The sequence below is a fragment of the Gobius niger genome (genome assembly GCF_951799975.1).
Source record: "Gobius niger genome assembly, chromosome: 13".
NCBI lineage: Eukaryota > Metazoa > Chordata > Actinopteri > Gobiiformes > Gobiidae > Gobius > Gobius niger.
In genome coordinates this window covers 29,917,991-29,941,033 of record NC_136864.1, presented here as the reverse complement: position 1 = coordinate 29,941,033, position 23,043 = coordinate 29,917,991, and the positions used below count along the sequence as shown (strand labels likewise).

The 23,043-nt window shown below is 43.1% G+C and overlaps 1 protein-coding gene across 1 annotated transcript in view; it reads left to right on the top strand.

Annotated features, from left to right (window-relative positions):
• Positions 1-1,340: 1,340 nt before the first annotated feature.
• Positions 1,341-23,043, top strand: part of asph (aspartate beta-hydroxylase) — a gene marked incomplete at its 3' end in the record, with an annotated part of 41,542 nt that continues 19,839 nt past the window's right edge. The window contains exons 1-2 of the mRNA XM_079569525.1: positions 1,341-1,562; positions 20,702-20,863. Coding sequence (XP_079425651.1) covers positions 1,523-1,562; positions 20,702-20,863 — 202 coding nt within the window. The remainder of the gene's footprint in view (positions 1,563-20,701; positions 20,864-23,043) is intronic.

Below are 23,043 nucleotides of genomic sequence, written 5' to 3'. Positions count from 1 at the left end.
CATGGCTGGAACATGTAGGAAAATACTTAGTTTTAACATTAAACTCCGTATAGTCCCTTTAAGGTTGATGCCTTATCTTAATCTGATTGGATGATGAATGTCCACCGTCAGTGGCGTAGCAAGGGTACCAAGGGGCCCCAAGCAAGAATGTCGGTAGGGGGCCCCTGGTGGCAGCCCTGTGTACTGCACACTGGGAGAGAGGACGTCTCGTGGGCAGGAGCGGGTCACCTGACAACTCCCATAATGCAGTTCTCTGCATAGGTTTCCCTCTGAGCAGAAAGCTTTAGGTCATAAAGAGTGTCACAATAAACTGGTTTCACTTTAGAAATATAATCTGGTGGAGACATGAGCACAAAGTCTGTCACTGCTCATTATAAGTTAACATTATAGGGAACCATGGCTCACTGAAGCAGCAGCAAGATGGGGATAAACAGCGCCACCGTGCATTAGTGGAGACATGGTGTAATTGCAGCTCCAAAATCTTAGGAAGACTGTATATCAAGCATCTGATGCAAGTTTATTAAAAAATGGGTCTGTTCATGGGGGCCCTTGCCTGTAGGGGCCCCAGGCAGCTGTCTGCCTTGCCTAATGACAAGCTACGCCTCTATCCACCGTTTACCAACTACGAGCGCTAAAAAGGCATCACACTCGCACCGAACTGTAGGCTAAGTTTAGTATCTTTTTCTTACTTTGGATTTTGCGTCTGGGTTGCTCTCTGCCTGTTTACACCTTATAGTGCGCTCGTCTCCAGTCATGTGTCGTGTGTTTACAAATTCCAGAAGGTTTTTGTTTGGGGGCAGAGGCATCGCTGCTTTGGTTGGCTTTTTTGATGCATCCTTTAGCAAACAAATGCCATGTATGAAAGCTGTTATATTTGCCTTTCTATTGTTGATCAATTCATATACGTTTGAGTGAATGAGCCCATGCTGCTACTAAAGGCCCTGACTGAAACCCCACAGCACTGCTCTTGTGCGACAAAAAGTGTGACAACCAACCCCGGCCTCCATTATTTTGTCCACCTTATAAATGCAATCGCTACACTTTCCACCCTGCTTGATGTTTACGCACCCATCTGCACTGTTGGTGTGCAGAGTCTCCTGCTCTTTACTACGATCTCACTACACACCCTTCCAGTACTGAGAGCTGATGACAAACGTGCAGCGAGAGGGGGGTGGGTCTCCATGTTGCCACGTTCCCGAGGAGCCGAAAGGGGGGGGCGGTGGCAGAGCGGAGGGGGGAGAGGGGCAAATGGGCGTGTGCGCTACCACATCGTCCAGTAAGATGAATAAGCTCTCCCCCCTCCCGCGTCTCCCCCCGCAGACGCACGACGCCGATTGGTGCGCCCTCGCTGCCATAGGGGAAAGTGGTCGTGGCTCCCCCCCCCTTCTCCTCGGCGCTGACTTTTTATGACAAGGGAGGTGAATTTGGATTCCTTTTGACTTTAACTTTCTGCGGGAGACGGAGCGTGCATTGCTATTCCTTCTTCCGAAATCCTACCACCAGCAGCAGCAGCTTCGGGAACATGGCGGCGAAGAAGGGCGCAAAGACGGTGAAAGCCAAAGGTGCGTAGCTGCGTCTTCTTTTCCTCTTTTGCATCGCTAGTTATCCCTGCGCTTTTTTTGTTGTTGTCGTTGCTCCCTGTCATGGTTACAGATTGAGCATAGGTGCCCCGCGGGGGGTTAATCTCTCCTGCCAAGCTGCCAAGACTTGCGCCTCTCTATCGGCCACGGCTCGCGCTAAAGCCGCATCGGACATGTTGTTCTAAACAGGCTACAGCCACAGTGGCCCTTTTATTATTACATCACAGCCGCTTGCACTCGCACCCAGCTAGCTCTCCCAGCTCATTTCACGGCACGTTCACAGGCAGCGCCGCTAGCAGAGCCCGCTAGCTCTGGGTATGTGGTGCATTTTCACCCGGTAACGCTGTACAGCGACATCGACGGCAACGCGCGTCATTGGACCGTTTTTACGCACGCACTGGGAACGAAAATGTGCGGCTTCTTGTCACCCGTGGTGCGAGTTTTTGTGCACAGTTGTCATTGAGTTGCACTTATTGCTGTCCCCAGCCTCATCCCTGACCCAGTGGTTGGTGGACTGTCCAAACAAAGCAACAAAGATCGAAATGATAAGGAAATAAAGTCCAGAAAATATTCAGAATTGACTCAAAATCAAAGTGGAGAACTAGTACCTCGGTCATATCCCTGTCCCTGACTTTAGCCATGTTCGACCCATAATAGTTTGGCCATGAAAATCTGGAGCTATAGGAATATACTGGGAGAGGCCAAATGCTATAACAACTTCTTTGGTCTTTTTGCGTGACTGAGGGCACACCGTTTTTCCGTACTGCGATGTGTTCTTACCTGAGCTTAGACGAGTTGATGCGTACCTGTCGGGTCTTTGTGCGTTCCCGTGGAAGAGCTTGGTAGCTAGCTTCCAACTTCACCCCCGCTCGGAGCTATAGGAATACAATGAGAGCGGCCAAATGCTAACAACATCTTTGGTCGTTTTGCGTGACTGAGGGCACGCACAAAGGCCAGACCATTACGTATCAACTCGTCTAAGCTCAGGTAAGAACGTGTCTCAGTATGGAAAAACGGCGGTCTGTTCCTTTAAGCCATGCCAGCCTCGGACGACATGCCTTGAATTTAGCGCCATGTTTATATTTGACACCTCGCACACTGTTACGCGTGCGCAAGGGTCCGTCATAGCATCGTCGCCATGGTGAACTTTCGTGACCTGTGGCCAACTACTTCCAAATGCGCACGTGTCACTGCTGAGGGTCCGTGGGTGGGGTCTGCTGTGCTGTGCCGTACGTGGCTATGGTTGTCACTGCGTTTTAGAGTTGGGGGGGAGAAACTTTCCTTTTCTTACAAATTCAGAGTAAACTGAGTCAAAATATACTGCTGAGGAAGTTTGTAAAATATAGGCCCCTGTCACGTGGCTGTATTGTTGACATATAGAGGCCCTTTGTCTGGAAAAACTTGAGCCTTTGCCACCTACAGGCATCTGCAAGCAGTTTTCAGATGTCCGTGTGGTCCGCTACTGTTCTGGCTTGATCCTGGTCTCTGTGCTTTATTTGTAAATGAGTAGTTACAGGAACCCGCTGGTGAGATGGATAAGGGCTTAACCGGGGCTAAACCGGGGCTAAACCGGGGCTAAACCGGGGCTAGACCAGGACTAAACCAGGACTAAACCAGGACTAAACCAGGACTAAACCAGGACTAAACCAGGACTAAACCAGGACTAAACCAGGACTGAGCCTGGGCAAAATCTGGGCAAAATCTAGGCTAAACCTGGGCTGAACCAGGACTGAAACTAGGACTGAAACCAGGACTAAACTAGGATCTAACCATGTCTAAACCAGTACTAAACTAGGACCTAACCATGTCTTAACTGGGAGCTAACTGGGGACATGCTGGGTCATATCTGGGTCCTTGCTGGATCCTAACTAGGGCCAGACCGATATGGATTTTCGGGGGTTCGATACCGATATGAAGGAGGTTGGCATGGCCGGTAGCTGATATAAAGGCCGATATTATACGTAATTTAATTTAATGTTGTTGTTTTTAATCTCTCAAATAGCCTAAAGTTAAGCATTTTCGCTGTATAATTATATCTAGTAGTTACTCCAGAGGGAGCTTGTTTGAAAGACAAAATTCTGTAGATTCCAAAACAAAAACAGTCAGTCTCTATCTCTTGTGGGTTCGGAAATTATACGCAAAGGTTTCTAAACTAAAATAGGTATACAAACAATTTTCACCACGTTGTTTCTCCGCTCCCCTGAAGCCTAGGAAGTTGTGGGGAGGACTCATTTTAAAACTCCGACTGAGCCGACAGTGCTGAAATCTGAGATACCGGCCGATTTTGGCCGATAGTCGATATTGAAAAATCCTAAAATCGGCCGATATATCGGTCAGGCCCTAGTCCTAACTGGGTCCTAACTGGGTCCATAACTAGGTCCTAACTGGGTCCATAACTAGGTCCTAACTGGGTCCATAACTAGGTCCTAACTGGGTCCATAACTGGGTCCATAACTGGGTCCATAACTGGGTCCATAACTAGGTCCTAACTGGGTCCATAACTGGGTCCATAACTAGGTCCTAACTGGGTCCATAACTGGGTCCATAACTGGGTCCTAACTGGGTCCATAACTGGGTCCATAACTGGGTCCATAACTGGGTCCATAACTGGGTCCATAACTGGGTCCTAACTGGGTCCATAACTGGGTCCATAACTGGGTCCATAACTGGGTCCATAACTGGGTCCATAACTGGGTCCTAACTGGGTCCTAACTGGGTCCTAACTGGGTCCTAACTGGGTCCTAACTGGGTCCTAACTGGGTCCTAACTGGGACCTAACTGGGACCTAAGTGGGACCTAAGTGGGATCTAACTAAAAGGTGGCAGACCCTGAACCAGCCTGACGTGTCGTTACTGATACTTTGCCAAAGTATCGGGTTTCAAGACCAATGCTCTTTATGAATTACGTTTGTTTACAAAAGGAAGGATAGTTTTTTTTGTACAGTGGTGGCGTAAATAAAAAAGCATGACATAGTGGTGCTATCGTGAGCCTGCACCTCCATGCTGCCACAGGCCAAAGGTTATTTTGGCGCTTAAACTCCATCTGGGAACAAAATGTACAGTTTTCGCAGTCAGCCTGCCTCTCTGTGTGCAGCGTGCAGAGGCCCCGCCCACCACATTGCCTATGCACGCATGGAGGGCCTGCTGTCTGGGCCAGTCACAACAATGGAGGATCAGCGAGCGCACAAAGGAGCAGGAGCAGGGCAGTGTTTTGAATTGGGACTTTGATGGGCGCGTAGACCGGATTGAGAGAGCGGGCTTTTGTCGTTGTATTCAGTAGTTGTGTAGGCTGCATCCACTCTCTCCTATATGTGGTTTAGGAAGCATCCATACCCCTCTGGCTATGTTATGTTATGTTGAAGTCTTATACGCTCAGGCTGTACCTTTCTGTATATAACGAAATGAGTGGAGCTGAAAGAAGTCATCACATTGAAAGTGGGGGTACGGAGGACCGAAACAAAAAAAAACAGATAAATGTACATATTTAACTACAAATAGAAATGTAAATGCAGACGGGAAAAAATAATAGGACATTTATTAATTGATTTTCACCAAGAGTCGTTAAATCAGCATTGATATTGACAGGAAATACTTTTAGGGCTTTATTTATTTTAAACCCAAATGACCTGTTGAAATGTATACATTTTTATTACAGCATTCGTAGTTATATTTCGATAATTATTGGCCAATAGGATTGATTTTTCATTTATGGTTTTTCTTAGTTTTTTTAATTATTATTTTAGTTGTTCATAAAGGAGTGACTAATAAAAGAGCAGAAGGCCCTTAATCTGATTTAGTTTCTTTTAGTTTCAGGTTCAATGTTTTGGATAGTTTGGATTGAGTTTGGACCAAAACGAACAATTTAATTTACGCTCTTTTATTGTTTGCAGACAAAAATATCAGATTTATCATTTTTACTAAAAGTATGAGATGAAGGTTCTACTTACTTAAAAGTATGAGAATATCCACTTTCATTACTAAAATGACACGAAATGAGCCGCAGCGATTTTCAGACTTTATTTCTGTGATGTTTCTGATACACTTCTCTGCAGTTTTGGACTGTTCCTTAGAAGGAGGTCAACGTGAAAAAAGAAACACATTCAAAAGACTTTAATCCAATTAAATGTAATAGGAAGTACCAATACTCGTTCAAAAATGCAGTGAAGAAAAAGTGAAAAACAAACTATTCTGCCGGAAAATGTCCTGAAGCCTCTAAACCAGGGGGTGCCCAAACTTTTTGTCTCTGAGGGCCAAAATGAAAAAGTGCCTGTGGGTCGCGGGCCAAATAGAAAGTCTATGGGGAACTGACCAAATACTTTTTCCCCCCACTGTATAACTGCAAATAAAAGCCTAATAATTTTTATTTTATTTTATTTTTCGGTAGCCTATACATTTGATACTTTCTGTGCAAATATCATGTTACATTAAAACAAATGTTAACTATTGCAAAAGCCTAGTTTTAGTAGAACAAAATCAACCATTGTAGCATTATAGTTCAAAATGTAAACAACAACACCTGTATCTGCAGCACCTACAGTGACTTCATTAGTTAATTCATTAGTTAACTCAAAGAAAATGCCACTTTAGATCATTTTGAAAGTGTCAGTTCAACACCAATTCTTTTATAAGTCAATTTTTAACATGTACCTTTCTTGATGTCAACAACCTATACAATAAAATTTGGAAAACTGGGAACGTTGATGCTACAGCTCTGTGATTGATAAATACCAAGACACCACAACAGTGTTTCCTTAACTTTGCTAAAGGAGTGAAACAGCGCCCCCAATTTGACGCTGGTGGCCAAAAAGTGTACTGCATCCACATTTACCTTTGAGAATGAATGGGAGAGAGTTGGTGTTAACCATAAGCAACGCAAATGTAGGTCACAAGACTATTGAAGACACTGTTGGCCTTAGCTTAAACCTCACCAAATGTGTTTATTTTTGTTCCACTTCACAGAGGCTCTTCGCTGGTTCCGAGCGCCGAGCCAAGTGGGTCAGGAGTAAACAAAGCTTTTTATCTCACTTTGCTCTCAGGTAGTAAATAAAACTTTTACGATTGACGCTTTTGCATTTGTGAGATTCGGCTGCACTTTGGAGATGATCCAGTGATGAAGTGACGCAACAATCACATGCGTCTCAGAGCACGAAATTGCCCCGGGGTCATTGTTTGTATTCCTTTGCATTTAACGTGCCACTGCTTTAACTCTCAGTCATGAGACAATAAACAGTGCTGATCACATAATTATCCATAGACTTGCAGGTGTAGTGCAGGGCATGAGCGGGCCAGATTTCTAAATGTGCCTCTCGCTGTCCATAAGGCTGACTCAGCGGAGTGGAGCGGGGCAGAGTTCACAGCTGATTACAGTCCGCTCAGTGAAGTGGTGGCCTTTTCACAGCGGACAATCTTGATTCGAACCTACGCAACATTCCTTGATCTAAACTCCGGAATGATAATTGTGATCCGCCCCGGGCAGACGCACAGATTTAGCTTGTAAAATAAAGAATATACTTGTTTGGAAATCTGGATATGATAAAAGTTTGTATTACGATTCGTAGGACTGATGGTGTGCTGATGCTAGGGTTGCAAAAAAATCTAACATTTCCGGATGTCCTGACGTTTGTGCCACCTGAGCTGACAGGTTTATGACATTAGGGTTAGGCCTTTTCTAAATGAACACGGCACCGGTATGACCAGAACAGCAGGCCCTGCATGTCCCGGCATGACAAACGGGACATTATCGCAGGCAAAGGTCAGTAGAACACATTGTCTTCTCATTATGTGGGGTAATGAGCCTCGCGCCGCAGCTAAGACGAGGTCTGATCAAATGTTGACTCTGGAGCTCGTCCAAAGCGCAGGTGCCTGGGTCAACAGCAGAACGACCGATCCACAGACTGGCTTTGTGGAGGTTGTAACTGAGGCTGCAGTTTTGAAACAACTTCAGAAAGAAATTATGAACTTCAAAACTAACACAAGAACCTCAAGTGTCTCAGAATAATGTTAACTACAGGGTTAGTCACTTTTATACCAAACAAGCAAACAACTAATCAACTAATCGATTATTGAAACAGTTGACAACTATTATAGTAATCGATGAAAATGTATTTTGGATGAAAGAAGATTTTGTTTTTAAAGTTAGGGTTTTGTACATTTTATAAATGTCATAGTCTAAAAAAACCCACAAAAGAACAAACACTGAATAGAATTGTCATTGATTATATTTAACAGAGACCCGGGTTAGTGTTCCCCTCTGTAGCCAAAGCATTCAAATGTGGTGTTAGTTTAGTGGCCTTGGTTTGTCCCTGCCCCGCTGGACACATGGGTAGGCTTTTTTTGTGTGTGCAAATATTTCAGAAATACAACTGATCTGTAGCCTTGTATTCAAGGTAATCTTGATTTTGCTGGTGATATCCGCATTGTTGGTTTTACTCACAATCCCAAAACATTTTACCCTGTTACATTTTACCCCCACATTTCGGTTCCAGTCTCTAAAAGCAGTTTGGAGATGAACAAAAAGGGGGCTCCCTCATTGTGCTTAAGGCGCCCCACGTTGCAGTCCTTTAAGTGTCCATCCCTTTAATAACATGTGTAATTGAATATGTCGCTGTGTCCTCCCGTACAGCTCCCCATGGTCCCTGGTCCCACAGAGCTGCAGCTGACAGGCCCCTGATGGCTGGCCTTGTGCTCCTCTCAGGGTCTGTGTCTGAGTGTGTGTGTGCGTGTGTGTGTGTGTCCGTGTGTGTGTGTGAGCTGGAGCTTGTGTTTGCTTTACAAACTCAAGCGTGTTGTGGCAGAGCACGTGTGACCTGCATGAAGCCTGCAGTGACTTTGACTTGTTGCACTCTTGGACATTTTCTCCATCTTGTGCAGCCCGAGAAGCGTTGAAATGGTTTTGCATGAAAGCCTGTCTTAAAGCGACACCACTTCACATTGTGTTTTCAAATCGGGTGTAGTTGAGCATAAACGGTTGGCTGCTGCTCCAACTGGTTTCTAGCTCTAACTAAGAACCGCATATTGATATCAAAACTTAAATCGCATACATCTAAGTGCATTTGATAATATCTAAGGATTGTGTAGCCCTCGCAGTAAGACTGACCGACTCCTTGAAAGAAACAACAGTGCGTAAATACCTGTTCTTGTGGGGAATTTAACAGATTGCCGTGAAGTGCAGTGCTTTGTTCACACATCACTAACACAGCTGTTTACAAAACGGTTTCTTTCAAAGGCCAGCTGTCATCCAGGAGGGGGAGCTGGCAAGTTCCAGGATGTTCTTCCATTGTCAAAAAATTTGACTCTGACAGCTGTGTATGTGGTACTTCCTGGATTGAGTAGCGCCGTAAATCCTCACTCTAACTGAGATCACAGTGCCATCCTTTGATGCCGTTGGGTAAAAATTGGGGCCTTAGTGCGTCTGTTGGTACCACCTTAATGCGCCTGTTGGTACCACCTTGAAATCCTATCCCTGTGGTCATAGAGTAAGTCAGCCTGCTAACCAGGCTGTACTCACTGCATAGGACTGTCTTGTTATTATTCTGTCCCCCCAGGTTCCCGTGATGTTGCGATCACAACTATTTACGAAAACTCAAGCAAACTAAGAGAAATCAGTTCAGCACTGCAACTTTTCTAATAATCCGCCATTTCCTTCGCAACTATTCCTTAAAGCAGTACTGAGTAACTCTTGCCCCTAGAGGCCGTAAGCGCAACTGCAGGTGTCGTAGCATGTTGTGATTTTTTTAACGTATTAATTGTCCGTGAGAGTAAATACTACGCTGACAGAAAAGACAAAGGGAGAGAGTGATATTGTACATCCAATGACACAATGGAGATCATTTTTTTCACTCAAACTTGGCTGTAAATACTGTTTAAGTGGTGCTAGCCCGCAGTTAGCTTTGCCCGTTAGCATGTTAACTTCGTGATTCCATTAGTGTGTATTGGTGGCTCCTACCCGGTGGCAGTCGAGTTACACCGGGGGAGATGAAAGACCCTCCCCCCCAATCATCCCATTAATACTTGTATTAACCCCAGAGAAAGTAGTAGAAAGGTAGAAAAATACTGCAACTTTTCAATGCAACTTTTTAAAATTGCCCGCCAAATCATGCATACTTGACGACGGCAATCACGAAATTCGCCGCGGAATCATGGAGGGACTGATTATTAGTTGAGACTTGCAAAGGGAGCCGGTTGTGATTCCTAGTTTACGCTCGAGTTTGATGAACAGTTTTACAAATGTGGGCCTGCCACCGTGCCCTGCGTTCCTCAGTGTCGCCCTGCCCCGTCCCTCTGTGGAGCCGGTGCAGTCTGTGGATTTGCCTGGACAAAGCCTGTGGGATGTGCTTGGCTCCGCGCTCTCTCTTCCTGATGCCAACAGGGCTTAGACAGTCAGCAGTCCGCAAGTCCGCATGGGCACCCAGTGTTAACCAGTGGCTCTACGCACTGAAACGGCATGTGTGAAGGGACAAAAACAAAGCGTCCTTTACCTGGATGGAGCTAACTGTTCTGACCCGGGGTCGCTGCAGTCGGTCAGGTCTAGGTTCAGCATCACTATGTGCCCAAAGAATGAGATCAGCTGAACCTGAAGATCCTGAATGAAATTATTCCATCAATGGGTTTCTTCTGCCAGGAGAGCACGGGCTTATTCCAGGATGACAATGCCAGGATGGATCGGGCTCACATGGTGAAAGAGTGGTTCATGAGACAGATTGGCCACAGAGTCCAGGCCTTAACCCGGTTTACTAGAGGTCAAACTTCAGATTGTGTTGTATATTTAATGTTGCAGACTTTTTGTTTTGGAATCAGATGATTTTGTCTTTCTCTGAAGACCCTGCTGAACATGAATGTCCTGAATAAATCAGCCCTATGCCCCGAATAAAGCGCCCCTTGCTAGGGCTGCTCGATTATTGAAATCACGATTATTCAAACAATTATTTTTTGCCTTTAAAAAAAAAGTCTTTATTTTATTTATATATTTATTGATGGAAAAAAAACTATGCTGAATATTTTCTGTTTTCTGAACAGTCATAAAAGTACAAATGATTTCAAGTTTGCCTCGATTAAGGAGAGGTCTCTGTTTCACACCTGCCCCCTGCTGGCCAGCCCTCACACCTGCACAAGTAAACTGAGCAGCACGGCCTGATGACATCATCACACAGCGCCGCTTGTTTTTATGTCAGGCAAAAGCATGAGCCATGGCATGTGAAATGTGAAGGGAAATTAATCCCATATGAAAAAAATTATTATTATTTTTTTTGTAATTATTTTTTACAGATTAGAAGCGTCATACACAGGATTATAGACAAGACATTTTTAAAAATCAACGGCCAATTCTTGAGGCCCACAAACCCTCCAGTGCAAATATAGGCACTTTTGCTGCGCTAGTGTTTTCCACATGTTTTCTGTTGGTGCTCGAGCTCCTCTGGGTCTCCCTTAAATTCGCGGCCCGAGGTCAGCAGTCACTGCCCCCTGAAGGTAAAGGTCACATTCCGGCCACTGAGGAATGTGGGAGAATATGGCCTTTAGAACCGCAGCACTGAGAGGATTGACTGGTTTATTTGCTCGAGATGCTAGAATCGCCTTTGCCATTCATTTAGCAGTATATTGCAGTCTTCGTTGTGGTTCGTATTGGAAACCGTTTGGTGACGCGCCCCAAACTCACTTCTATGCCAAATAATCCAAATGTTTTGGACTTGAATCAGCTACCTCCGATGTGTCTCCGCCCTTAGCACTTTTCAAAATGTTTAACTCTTGTACTGCACTGTATGTACTAAGGTCATCTCGCTTGAGATCAGAAAGAGGAACTGCCAATGGATCAAGTGTAGTTTTCTTACCCCATTGGCAAATAAATCAACCGGAAATAAAGACAAACATGTATTGAAATAGGGGTGTTGAAAAATATCGATCCGCCGATATATCGCAATATTACATCGCGCGATTCTCTAACATCTAAAGAAAGAGCAATGAGACGCTCCGGGCTCTTTTAAAACTTTATATTTGGCCTCACTTGGGCTTTTACAGCAAAGACAGAGACCTGGATTATTACGAGAGCCTCCAGCTGTGTGCAGATGTTGTGGAGTGTCTCACGACTGCGTTTGGAGAGGATTTAGCTTCGTAGCATGGATTTAGCTTCGTAGCATGGATTTAGCTTCGTAGCATTTTATTACGGAACTAAGCAAAGCCGAGGGAAAACTTAACACAGCAGCTCATGTTAAACTTGTGTCTCGCTACTGCAGTACTACGACACAACTTTAACATGAGCTGCTGTGTTCAGTTTCCCCTCGGCTTCGTTTGTGCTAATGCTAACGAAGTAGATGTAGTAGATGGAGTAGATGTTTTAAATACCCCTTCTGCTTTCATCTATAACTGTTATTACTGATCTAAGGACTCACAACTATAGAAATACTAGAACAGGTGTGTCCCCAGTTCAGTTGGTTTCATTACTAGGCTTCCAAGAGTCTGTTTTACGTTCAAAGTTACATAATCACCATAAAACACCACAGTCACAAGCACATTAATGAAAAGCATTTAGACCGCAATAATTGTCTAATACTCCAATATGGGGATATATCGTATCGTATCACGACCCGTGTATCGGGATACGTGTCGTATCGCCTGAGACAAGGCGATACACACCCCTATATCTCAGAACAAGTGAAATAATCTGGGTCAAATGCCCAACTTAACCTTAACCAGTCAAAACATCAAATATTAGGCTCCAATTGAGACTTTAAACTAATCTAGATTGGCAATGTTTGATAACTGCTGAATATTGCGATGACGTTTTTGCGATATTTCACTCAACCACATTTTTGTTTTCGGCTTAGAGTGCAAAAAAATCTAAGATTTAAAGTGGCTTTAAGTGGAATATGGATATTGTGTCACCTAATATTGCCACCATCATAACTTGGTGATATATTGTGCCATCCTGAGTGGTGATTTATTACTTTATTTATTAGTTTGGATGAAATAACTAGGACACAACTCATAACCTCCCGGGCATAAGCTTAAAGCTGGCCAATGGGGGGAGTGGGCGTCTTCAGGAGAACTGTATGTGCATTACATACTGTACATTTAGGTAAATGTTCCGCTCTCTCGCTACCCTGCTCTTCCTCACCCCCTCCCTCCCTCCCTACCTACCTCCCTCCCTCCTCTTTCTCTCCCTCCTCTCTCTCTCTCTCTCTCTCTCTCTCTCTCTCCCTCTCTCCCTCTCTCTCTCTCTCTCTCTCTCTCTCTTGTTCAGAAAACCCCCCAAAGCTAGTGTAGGATTTTTTTTTTTCGTTTCCTCCCTTCCTCCAGTGAAAACCGGCGCACGCAGTTACATAAGGCAGACGAGTGTACAGCGTGTACTGAGCGCCTGCGAGGAGCGCTTCTTTTGTTTGGAGTGGATTTTGTTTTTTTTTGTTTGTTTTGTTTTTGAATTTCCAATCAGCTTCCGCGGTCAGCTCATCAGCATGGAGACGGCAAACGGACAAACCGGTATGAAAACGAGGGGGGGCTGTGGGGCTTGACCCTGAATAGGCATCTATTTGAGCCAAGATGCAACTTTTTCAAAGACATTTGCCAGTTGCAGACTGTAGAAATCACGGCTAAAACTAAACTTTGTGCATGATTTAAGTCAAATTGCAGGTTAATTTTAAGCTCTGCAGGGACTAAAAGTTTGTCAGCTGGAAGACATTAGCGTTGAGATGGTGCAACAGTCAAGTCAGCCTTACCTTTTTAACAAGTACTTGAGGTCACTTTGATCATTGGGAGAAGTTATTTGGAGTACTTTCTCCTGACTCGGGGAGCTCCACGTGTCATCTTGGGGGAGGCGTGGCGCGCAGGAAGCGGGGGTTTGCGGACTGCCTCGTCACCCCTTTTCTGTAACCCCTGATTCTGGCTTTGTGCGGGTCCACGTCTAATTATAGGCGTGCAAATAGGCTCCGTGTGTGGCAGTGGGATCGGTGTGCCACCAAGTTCCAACATTCACTTTTAAACACTTTTAAGTCATTTGCTCAAACAATGCAATATAGAGACATCAGTGCCTTTTTCTCACAGTGGAAATCTTGTGACTGCGATGTACTTAGATATATGTCCAAGTCGATTTTTAATAAGACTCCACTGAGACATTTAGTTCTCTGAGTGACACACATTGCTTTATATTATCATAAATGCCATATTTGAGACCTTCAGAATTGTGTAACGTTTTCACAGTGCAGTATAGATTTGTCTGTCCCTGTGCTTTTGCTCAGCCCGTGTGCGGTTTGTCTCAACTTGAACACATTTGCAAAGTCAAAAAGTTCACCGGTCCGTGGAATGTTTGTTATTTAGACTTGTCACGCATTCACTTTCTCTCTTTCTGTCTGACAAGCACATGCTGCACCACCGCACCTCTTTAAAGCAGGACTAAGTGACTCATGCCCCTACAGGCCATAAGCGCCACTGCAGGTGTCGTAGCATGTAGCATTTTCTTTTACTCATTAATTGTCCGTGAAAGTAAATACTACGCTGACAGAAAAGACAATTACACAATGGAGATACTTTTTTTTTTCGCTCAAACTTGGCTGTAAATACTGTTTAAGTGGTGCTAGCCCACAGTTAGCTTTGCCTTTTAGCCTGTTAGCTTCTTCTTAGTGATATCCATTAGTGCAGGGGCGTCAAACTCATTGTGGGTCGCGTGCCAATAAATGAATAAAAATAAGCTGTGATTTGGTCAAAGCTTTAAAAACACAACTTTCAACAACTAAATCTAAGTGAATATGGACATGCTGTATGACATTTTGAACAGCTGAATTCAATCGCAAATGCACTAGCAACAGTATGCTAAAGCTAGCAGCCACATGTTAATGCTAACGTCAGCTAATCAAGACTGGGACAGAAACTATGATTTGATCACCTAAAGTAACCTAATACATACAATCAGTTTTTGTGTTTTAGTTTAGGAAATGCTGTTAAAGGGACTATACGGAGTTTAAAAATGTTAAAAGTAAGTGTTTTCCTCCTCCTACATATTCCAGCCATGTCCTAATGTTTAGAATGAGCCCAGACCTGTTCACCACTTCCTCTAAAATCCTGCACTGTCACTCAAAATGGTGTTCATTTGGGTCGAAGTGCCGTCATGTACGAGTTTAAAATAGAACCTGCAGTTACGCGTAAGACCTGAGGTGGCAGTAGTGTGCATAAAAATGAACAATCTATCATCTGTGCATCTAGTCCCTTTAAGGAATAACTGATATATCATATTTGTTGTAATACAAGTTGTATTACCTTTACTGTCTATTAATAGATAGCTTATAATTGATAACATCTTGTTTGCAAGAAAAAATGACACTTTATTGATCTTTCACTGGAGAAAAGTCGACCAATTTTTTCACAGTTACTGCTTTTAAGAATGTCTCTTGGTATCGGTTAATATCGGATATTGGCAGATACTCAAACCTCCAGTGTCGGTATCTTCTTCCACATGGAGCTGTGTCCTCCATATGACTTCTAGCAAACTTCAGACAGGATTTCTTATGGCCTCCTTTCAATAATGGCTTTCTTCTTGCCACTCAGGCCAGATTTGTGTAGAGTACGACTTATAGTTGTCCCATGTACAGATTCCCCCAGCTTAGCGGCAGGACTTCACAGCTCCTCCAGAGTTATCTTGGGGCACTTGGTTGCATTTCTTACCAGTGCTCTCCTTGTTCGGTCTGTTAGTTTAGGTGGACGGCCGTGTCTTGATAAGTCTGCAGTATGCCGATGGACGAGCAACATCATGATGGAGAGCCACCATCGTGATGCCACGCCCCCTCCTGTCAGAAACACGCACTGGTCTTCTGTAGGCTTTGTAAACCTACAAACTGTGCAGGGATTGCACTGTAAATTAAATCACGGATGTAACTAATATGCACGCTAGCGTCAGTAGCCTGCCAGAAGCCACGATGTGTTAGCCGTAATTATTACCGTAAAGACGCAGCTGCTCTGTTTCTGACGCGCGGAGCTCTCTCTCTCTCTCTCTTTGCAGCTCGGAGTTTAACAGCGCGTGGTTTTGCTTTGCTTTGCTGCGTATTGAAACTTAAACCGTTTTAAAATGAGATGGCTCTCACATCGGAGCTAGCTGAGCGCGCAGCCTATTCTCACGAAGGACCGAGAGAGGAAAGAGAGAGGAGAGAAAGAGGCGGTGCAGGAGGTACGAGGTTGCGAGCTCACGGACCGGGCGGCGCGTGGAGCGGCTTCAAAAACGTAAGCTACGACGCAAACTTCTAAATAGTGTCCCGTTCACCCACTGTTTCTTAAACATTACGTTAAAACTGAGCAAATGCAAATAATAAGCTCCGATTTACATTTGTATTAATGTGATAAGAGCCTTGGTATTGAGGAGTTCACGCTCTGAATAAGTCGTTCTCCTCTCAGACTTTACGCACAAGTTTTAACACATTTCTTTTGCAAAAGTCGTGTTCCGTGACTCTGTTCAAATCATGTTTAGTTTAGATCAATTTATCCTGCAATCTCTCATTTTCCTAGCATACATAGTAATATGCAGCATATATATATAATGAAAAATGGACGATATCATCGTCCATCACGATGGTTCACTGTAAACATCGTCAACGGCCAATTAAGGGGACATCGCCCAACCCTAGTCTGCAGTGGTGCTAAACATTTTCCATTTCTGAATGATGGATTGAACAGTTGCTCCGTGAGATGCTCAAATCTTGGGAAATCTTTGTATCTTAATGCTGCTTTATCCCTGACCTCTCTGGTGCTCCTTGGCCTTCATGATCTTGTTTAGTGAGAGTAGATTACACACAGGTGGCCTCTATTTAATGGTTAGGGCAAGGTGTGAACATTCTGCAGTAATTAGGAATGTTATAAAGGCAATTTAATGCACTCAGAAAATGCTGTATGAATACTTATGGACGCCTCACTTTTCACTTTTCTATTTTTTGAAAAAGAAAAAAAAAACAGAATCATGTATCATTTTGCTTTCACTTCACAGTTGTCTGTTACTTGTGTGTGAACTTTCAGTAAAAAAAATCTAAATCAAATCTTTATGTTTATGGTTATGGTTGTAGACATGACAAAATGTGGAAAGGTTCAAGGTGTATTAGTACTTTCCAGAGGCAGAGTACATAGCTTGGCTGTCAAAACTGCATAATTTTAAGGTGGAGCTGTGAAGTCAGGTACAAAACCTGAATTTCCCGTCACGTTGTCATCCAAGTCTCAATAAGAAGACCGCGTCTGCCAACTCGATGTGTGAAAAACGGTGTTTGAACAAGCTTATCATTGTTGCCTTAAGTGAAACATTTAAAAATGATATCACTAAGTATAAACCCCCTGTGCCAAGTATGATGTTTAATGGGTTTAATGTGCATATGTATGTGTAACCATGCGCACATAGGCTGACAGATGAAACCAATATGTGAAGAATGTTACTGGAGCTGAGGAAGCCGATGGAATGATGGAGCCTGAGGGGAAAATACCTAAAAAAGATGCTTTTATTTGATGACATAACGGTTAGCCGTAGCATATGAGGCACAACATATCCTCAAATTATTGTTTTTGCAGTATTTGGTGACGCAAAATCTATAATAATAAGTCGCAATGTGTCACTAAACCAACTACTTCTTCCACACGACTGAGATTGTCATCTATGGTCATGAGCCTGGAATCAGGATTGAAATACTACCGTCCATAGATTTGGCCTTAAGCTCGGAGTAGAGTTGCTGCTCCTATTTTTATCAAATATCGCCATTATTTTCCTCATCTCCCCCTGTACAGTTAAGTTTGGACGGATAACTCCCTAGCTCATGATTGTATATATTTAATTCCTTATTTTTTTAATTTTGGGTCACTGGTTAGACCAAAAAGGCTCTCTGGGATCCAAGACCAAATCGGAGTGGTTTTTGGCGCTACATCTCCTTCATTGTCATCAAACTGCTCTCCCGAATACAAACACGGCCCTTAACGGCTGAGTCTTGGGTCTAATGTCCCCTGGAGGAGCCAGAGCCTTTGTGTGTGAGGGAGGCAGCCCGTCGTGTTTGAGAGCACGTCAGGGTCAGCTGGCCTAGGAGACTATAAATATCCACGGCCATATCAGGAGAGACAAAGGCTGCACAGACAGAAGCACCCATGTCGGCCGCGGTGTAAGCTACAGCCCCCGTCGGTCTAGGCCTGAGAAGTTCGGCGAGGTTTCGGCTGGACATGGAGGATCCAGTGGAGACTCCTGTCGTCGCCGCGGCAACGGCGGGGATAGAGGAGATCGGAGGTGAGAGCGGGCACAGGGACGAGCAAGGACACGGCAGAGGTCACTGACAGGAGAGACTTGTCCGAGGGCCAAGGCTGAGGGTTAGAGCTCAGGAAAGACGGCGATATTTGGTAACCGCCTTGAATATTGCTATGAGTGTGATATCTTACTAAACCACGCTACATTTCATTCAATATGAAATGTTGTTTCATCATTTTGTGTCAAAACGAGACTTGAAAATGTTTAGTCACTTAAAGCAAGGCTGAAATAGAACTAAATTAGAACCATGGCTACACTTCAGCACGGGCGGCACAGCCGTTAGCACTCATGCTTCACAGCTAGAAGGTCCCAGGTTTGATTCCCGCCATTCTGTGTGGAGTTCGCATGTTCCCTTTGTGCCTGTGTGGGTTTCCACCGGGCACTCCAGTTTCCCCTACCACTGAAAACATGTACAATAGGTTCCCCTCTGGGGCCAGGACTCCCCTGAAAAAGAGATTGTTAATCTCAGTGGGTGTTTCCTGGTTAAATAAAGTTCATAAACTTCAATAGAATCCAGAAAGGAAGAAGCATTATTTGCACATAATCTGAGTAGTCAAAAAAATGTCGATGGAACAAGTATTTTTGCACTTACATTCAGTAAAAAAACGCTCAATTTACTTGAATTAAGATGAGCAAAATACCTATAAAAATATGTATATGTAAGATGTATTTTTGCTGCGTAAATCTGAACTTTTAAACTCTGAAATGTTAAAGTTAGCGGGTGTGATATTTTCTGGCTGTGTAAATCTCAGTCTGATGGAAGACCTCATGGCTTCTGCGAGACATTGTGGCTTCTTGCGATATGGCTATTGCATGTTTTGATGGCGGATTAAGGATTCAAGTCTCAATCTTCATGTGACATCAAGAATGTTGTTGCCGTTTGAGTAAAAAAGATGCGATTACTAAAAGAAAGTGATGAACAATTGGGAAATCCCCCCATAAATGCAATTCTTTAGTTCGTGCAATATCCCTCGCAAACAACAATGGAGTCTTATGTATAAATGCTGACCATGAAACCCCTTAATGAATAAATGAATGTTCTTGTAGTAATTTAGCTGTTCATATTTCAGTATTCTGTATCTATGGACATGTTTTCAAACAAACAAAACAAATCTTTGCTGCAAGTTTAGCAGCTTCCGTTTCAGGAAGGTATGAAAATAGATTTTTTTTTGTGCAATATGAGAAAACAAGCGACTTGCCTCTTTTGTCAGTTGGGATTATGAACACTGTAATGGGCGGATGACCTGCCACACCAAGATCATTCCAACCGCACAAGTCATGACTCTGCAAACAACGGTCTCTTTCATGAACGGTGTCTTTTCAATTACTTTGTGCAGCATTTAGCTACGTACTGATCAAAGTCACGGGAACCACTGGCTGTGATTAGTTCTGACGCCATTATTTTTCACTTTCAAACATACGCATGTCACGGCTTAAATGAACTCAGGGGAACATGTTTAGTGTTAGCCACATTTAAAAGCACTTGAAAGGTGTTTGATGCTAAAGCTATATATATATACATGGTCGCCCCAAGCTAGTCCACTAACTCTAAGCTTATTAGCCAATATGCCAAAGTTAGTTAGCATTAGCCAATTTGCCAAAGTTAGTTAGCGTTAGCCAAGTGTAGAAGTCAGTATTGAGAGTATAGACTTTGACTGTTTTATTTTATGAAAGCACTTGAAAGGTGTATGATGCTAAAGCTAGCATCTAGTCGCGCCAAGCTAGAAGCTAGTCCACTAACGCTAAACTTATTGACCAATTTGACAAAGTCAGTTAGCGTTAGCCAAGTGTAGAACTCAGTATTGAGAGTATAGACTCTGACTGTTTTAGTTTATGAAAGTACTTGGAAGGTGTTTGACGCTACAGCTAGCATCAGGTTGTTCCAAGCAAGTCCACCAACTCTAAGCTAATTTGCCGACCATGTTTTGCGACAGAAAAGGCTCAGTTTCGCAAACGGAGCCGTCGTAGAAGCTAAACCAGCAAATGCATATATAATACCACAGTCAATCAGCCTCTCTGAGCTTTATTTGTGTAGCATTTGAACTCCAGAACAGCGTCAACATGCTAACATCATTAAAAGGCCATGAAATAGCAGAGATTTACTAAAATTTAACACATTGACTACATAGAATAAGCTTTGCGAACAAGACTAGTAATGATAGAGAAAAGTTTTCCAATATGTACTGACATTTTTTGTTATAGTCTGTTTATTTTTATTTATTTTACGGTTTATACTTTTTGCCCCCTTAAAGTTTGTGGAAGTCATTGTTTATAATATACATCTATTTACTATTTAATCGTTTGCACATTTCCTGTCTATCCTACTCACCCTGAGTGTTTCTGAGAGCTGAATGTAACAAGTGAATTTCTCCATTGTGAGATCAATAAAGGCTATCTTGTCTTGTCTTGTGTTATGTAACCTTCCCCTCAATAGATTTTCAAATATTCAATGACTTGTCATTTGGAAAACTGATTCGAATGCCCTGCCTTGCTTTGGTGCGTCACAACAAGCTTAGAATGACAGCCCAGGCAAACGGTTCGTCGGTTACCTTAGACTGATCCATGTTGTGGCACTAATCTTCAGCAGCGAGCAGCACAACTTGAATAACTTGACTTGAATAAAGACTTGGAGTGTAATGTGACCTTCTCCTGCACTCCTGCACTCCTGCCCGCTCACACCTGCTCACTGTCCTCCACACTTCAAGTTTAAATAGACACACCGGAATAGCCTTTGTGTTGGCTCCTTGACCTTTCTTTATGTCCAATCCAAATCAACCTGCCTCCTTCTGTAGACTCTTAAAGGTTGACAAAGATGTATTGCTTGGCAGCCCAAACCATTCTCCTTTATCCTGTGGTGTAAAATGATTGTCTTTGTGTTGCAGATGGCGCCAAACCGGCCATGGCCAATAAGAACGGGAAGAAGGCGGAGTCGGGCTCGGGGGGCGGGAGTTTCTTCACCTGGTTCATCGTGTTGGCTCTGCTGGGCGTCTGGACGTCCGTGGCCGTTGTCTACTTCGACCTGGTGGACTACCAAGGCGTCCTCGGTGAGTAGTGCGGACAAACGGGGCGGGTGCCCAACTGGTGGGCCGGGGCGCAAAAGTCTCGCTGTTATGGCAGCTGAGGAGCACTAATCTTACAGTAACGCTGTTTTATAAGGCCAAACTAACTTTAAATCCTGTTCTGCCTCATCCACATTCAAGGTACTGCAACATCCTATAGGCCTGCAATGTTTGAAATTAAAGTAAAATAAAACCGAACAAAAGGGAGTGGTACTGGAACTTGTTTTCCTTCTTTTAACTTTACTATTACTGCTGCAAGTTTCTTTTCTTTAAAGATTTAATCTTGAAATTAGGCCTTTAAAGTGACAGTCTGTAAGATTGCAAATTGTGGAGAGAGTGAGAGTGAAATTTGAAAGTAAACTATCAAGTTCCTGATTGGACCAGAAAGTCACACCTCGTTTGTAAAATGAGGAGCGTGAAAACAAGCTTTCAAAAGTAAACTGGCAAGCTCCTCCCCTTCCACTCCTGATTGGACCTGACAGGTCGGTTCACAGGAAAAGCTCATCTCATTGGTCAAAGCGATGGCCCCATGATTCTGATTAGTTGCTGAAATCAGGAAAAAGGAGGGACTTTAATAAAAATATGATTTAATATCACTTGTGTTAAATTTCAGACCCAGGTCAATTTAACGCAAACTGTTAACTGTGTACATCATTTAAACTTACACACTAGCACTTTAATGAAAACAAAAAGTAGAAATTACCAAAATTGCAATCTATATTTTGGTAATGAAATCTAAATAATGGATAGAGCTAGGCTAATTGGTTTATTTTCTTGCTGTATGAAATACAAAGATTTGAATTTTCCTGGAGGGATTTTGGATATCTAATTTAGTCTCTGGGTAAACTCGTTATAAAAATAAAAATGGTTCTGGGGTTTAAAACTGATGAAACAAAACAAGTAAAAAATTAAGATTATAACATTGGAATTTGGTGTTAAGAGGTTGACCCTAGAATATGAGGTAAATGCCTTTTGAGAAAACGTTGAAGTAATAAGTTCTCATGTAAACTATGGAGGAAAGTTGATTCAGTGAAAAAAATAAAATAAATATATATATATATATATATATATATATATATATATATATATATATATATATATATTCACAATTATATTAATTGTTTCCACTTGAAAGTTAATTTACTTTTATTTTTTAAATCTGAAGTTGTAAAATCAAACATTAGGGGGTAAAACTGTTGATTTGTGTGGATAGTAATCAAAGACCTTAAATATAGGCACAGTAACTATGTGCTAATGCGGATAATCCACACTTTATTACATTCTATGTTTAGCTCATCTCCTCATGTGACGGGAGCAGAGGGCTTCAGTGTGCTAAGAAGAATGCTAAAGACAGTTTGGAGACTTGTTGACGAGCGATATTGGCCGGAAATGACAATGATATTAAAACATGCAGTGACAATAAGAGCCTCTTGGAATCAGGGCTGGTGTCAGCTGCAAACTTGATGTATGACATTCTTATCGTGCATAGAGAAGTCAAACTATAAAAACACTATCACAACTCTACACAAACAGCCAAGCACATTTCCATTTTATGCAAAGCTTTCGCCAATCGCTGCCCATCAGCCCCGTTCCGCGCCCTCCCTGAAATCCATGCAAAGCAGATACAAATCCAGCAGAGCCATCCTCGCCCACGAACTACCAACTGACCGTCACCTCGGCCGCTTCGGCGCTCACAAAACCTGTCGTTTGAACGCAGCATGTCCTAATCACTCGCATGTGACTAATGTAAACCTTCTGTGTCTTTTACGCTGTCCATAGGCCTGTCGCAAGAACAAATCCGGGGAGGTGATGGTCGATTGTGCGTCTTGCCAATTTTCCATAACCGTCTTGACTAGTGCGGGCCATTAAAATTCAACCTAAATACGATATAAAGCGGTGGAAGGCTGCTCTAATGTTGCGATATATATCATGCATATACACTGGTGGTCAAAGTACTTCATTTCATTGCTTCAGTCGTGTTCAAAAGGACAAATCATCTTCCTTGTTGTGAGTCAGTGGCAGCATTGACAGTGCAACCCCACACTGCCACCTACTGTTCTGGAGTGTGCTTCATTTGTCTAAAAAATGGGACAACGTGTACTTTTTGTTACTTAGTTCAAATGTAATGGAGTAAAAGTAATAAGTTCCCAACAAAAATACTACTG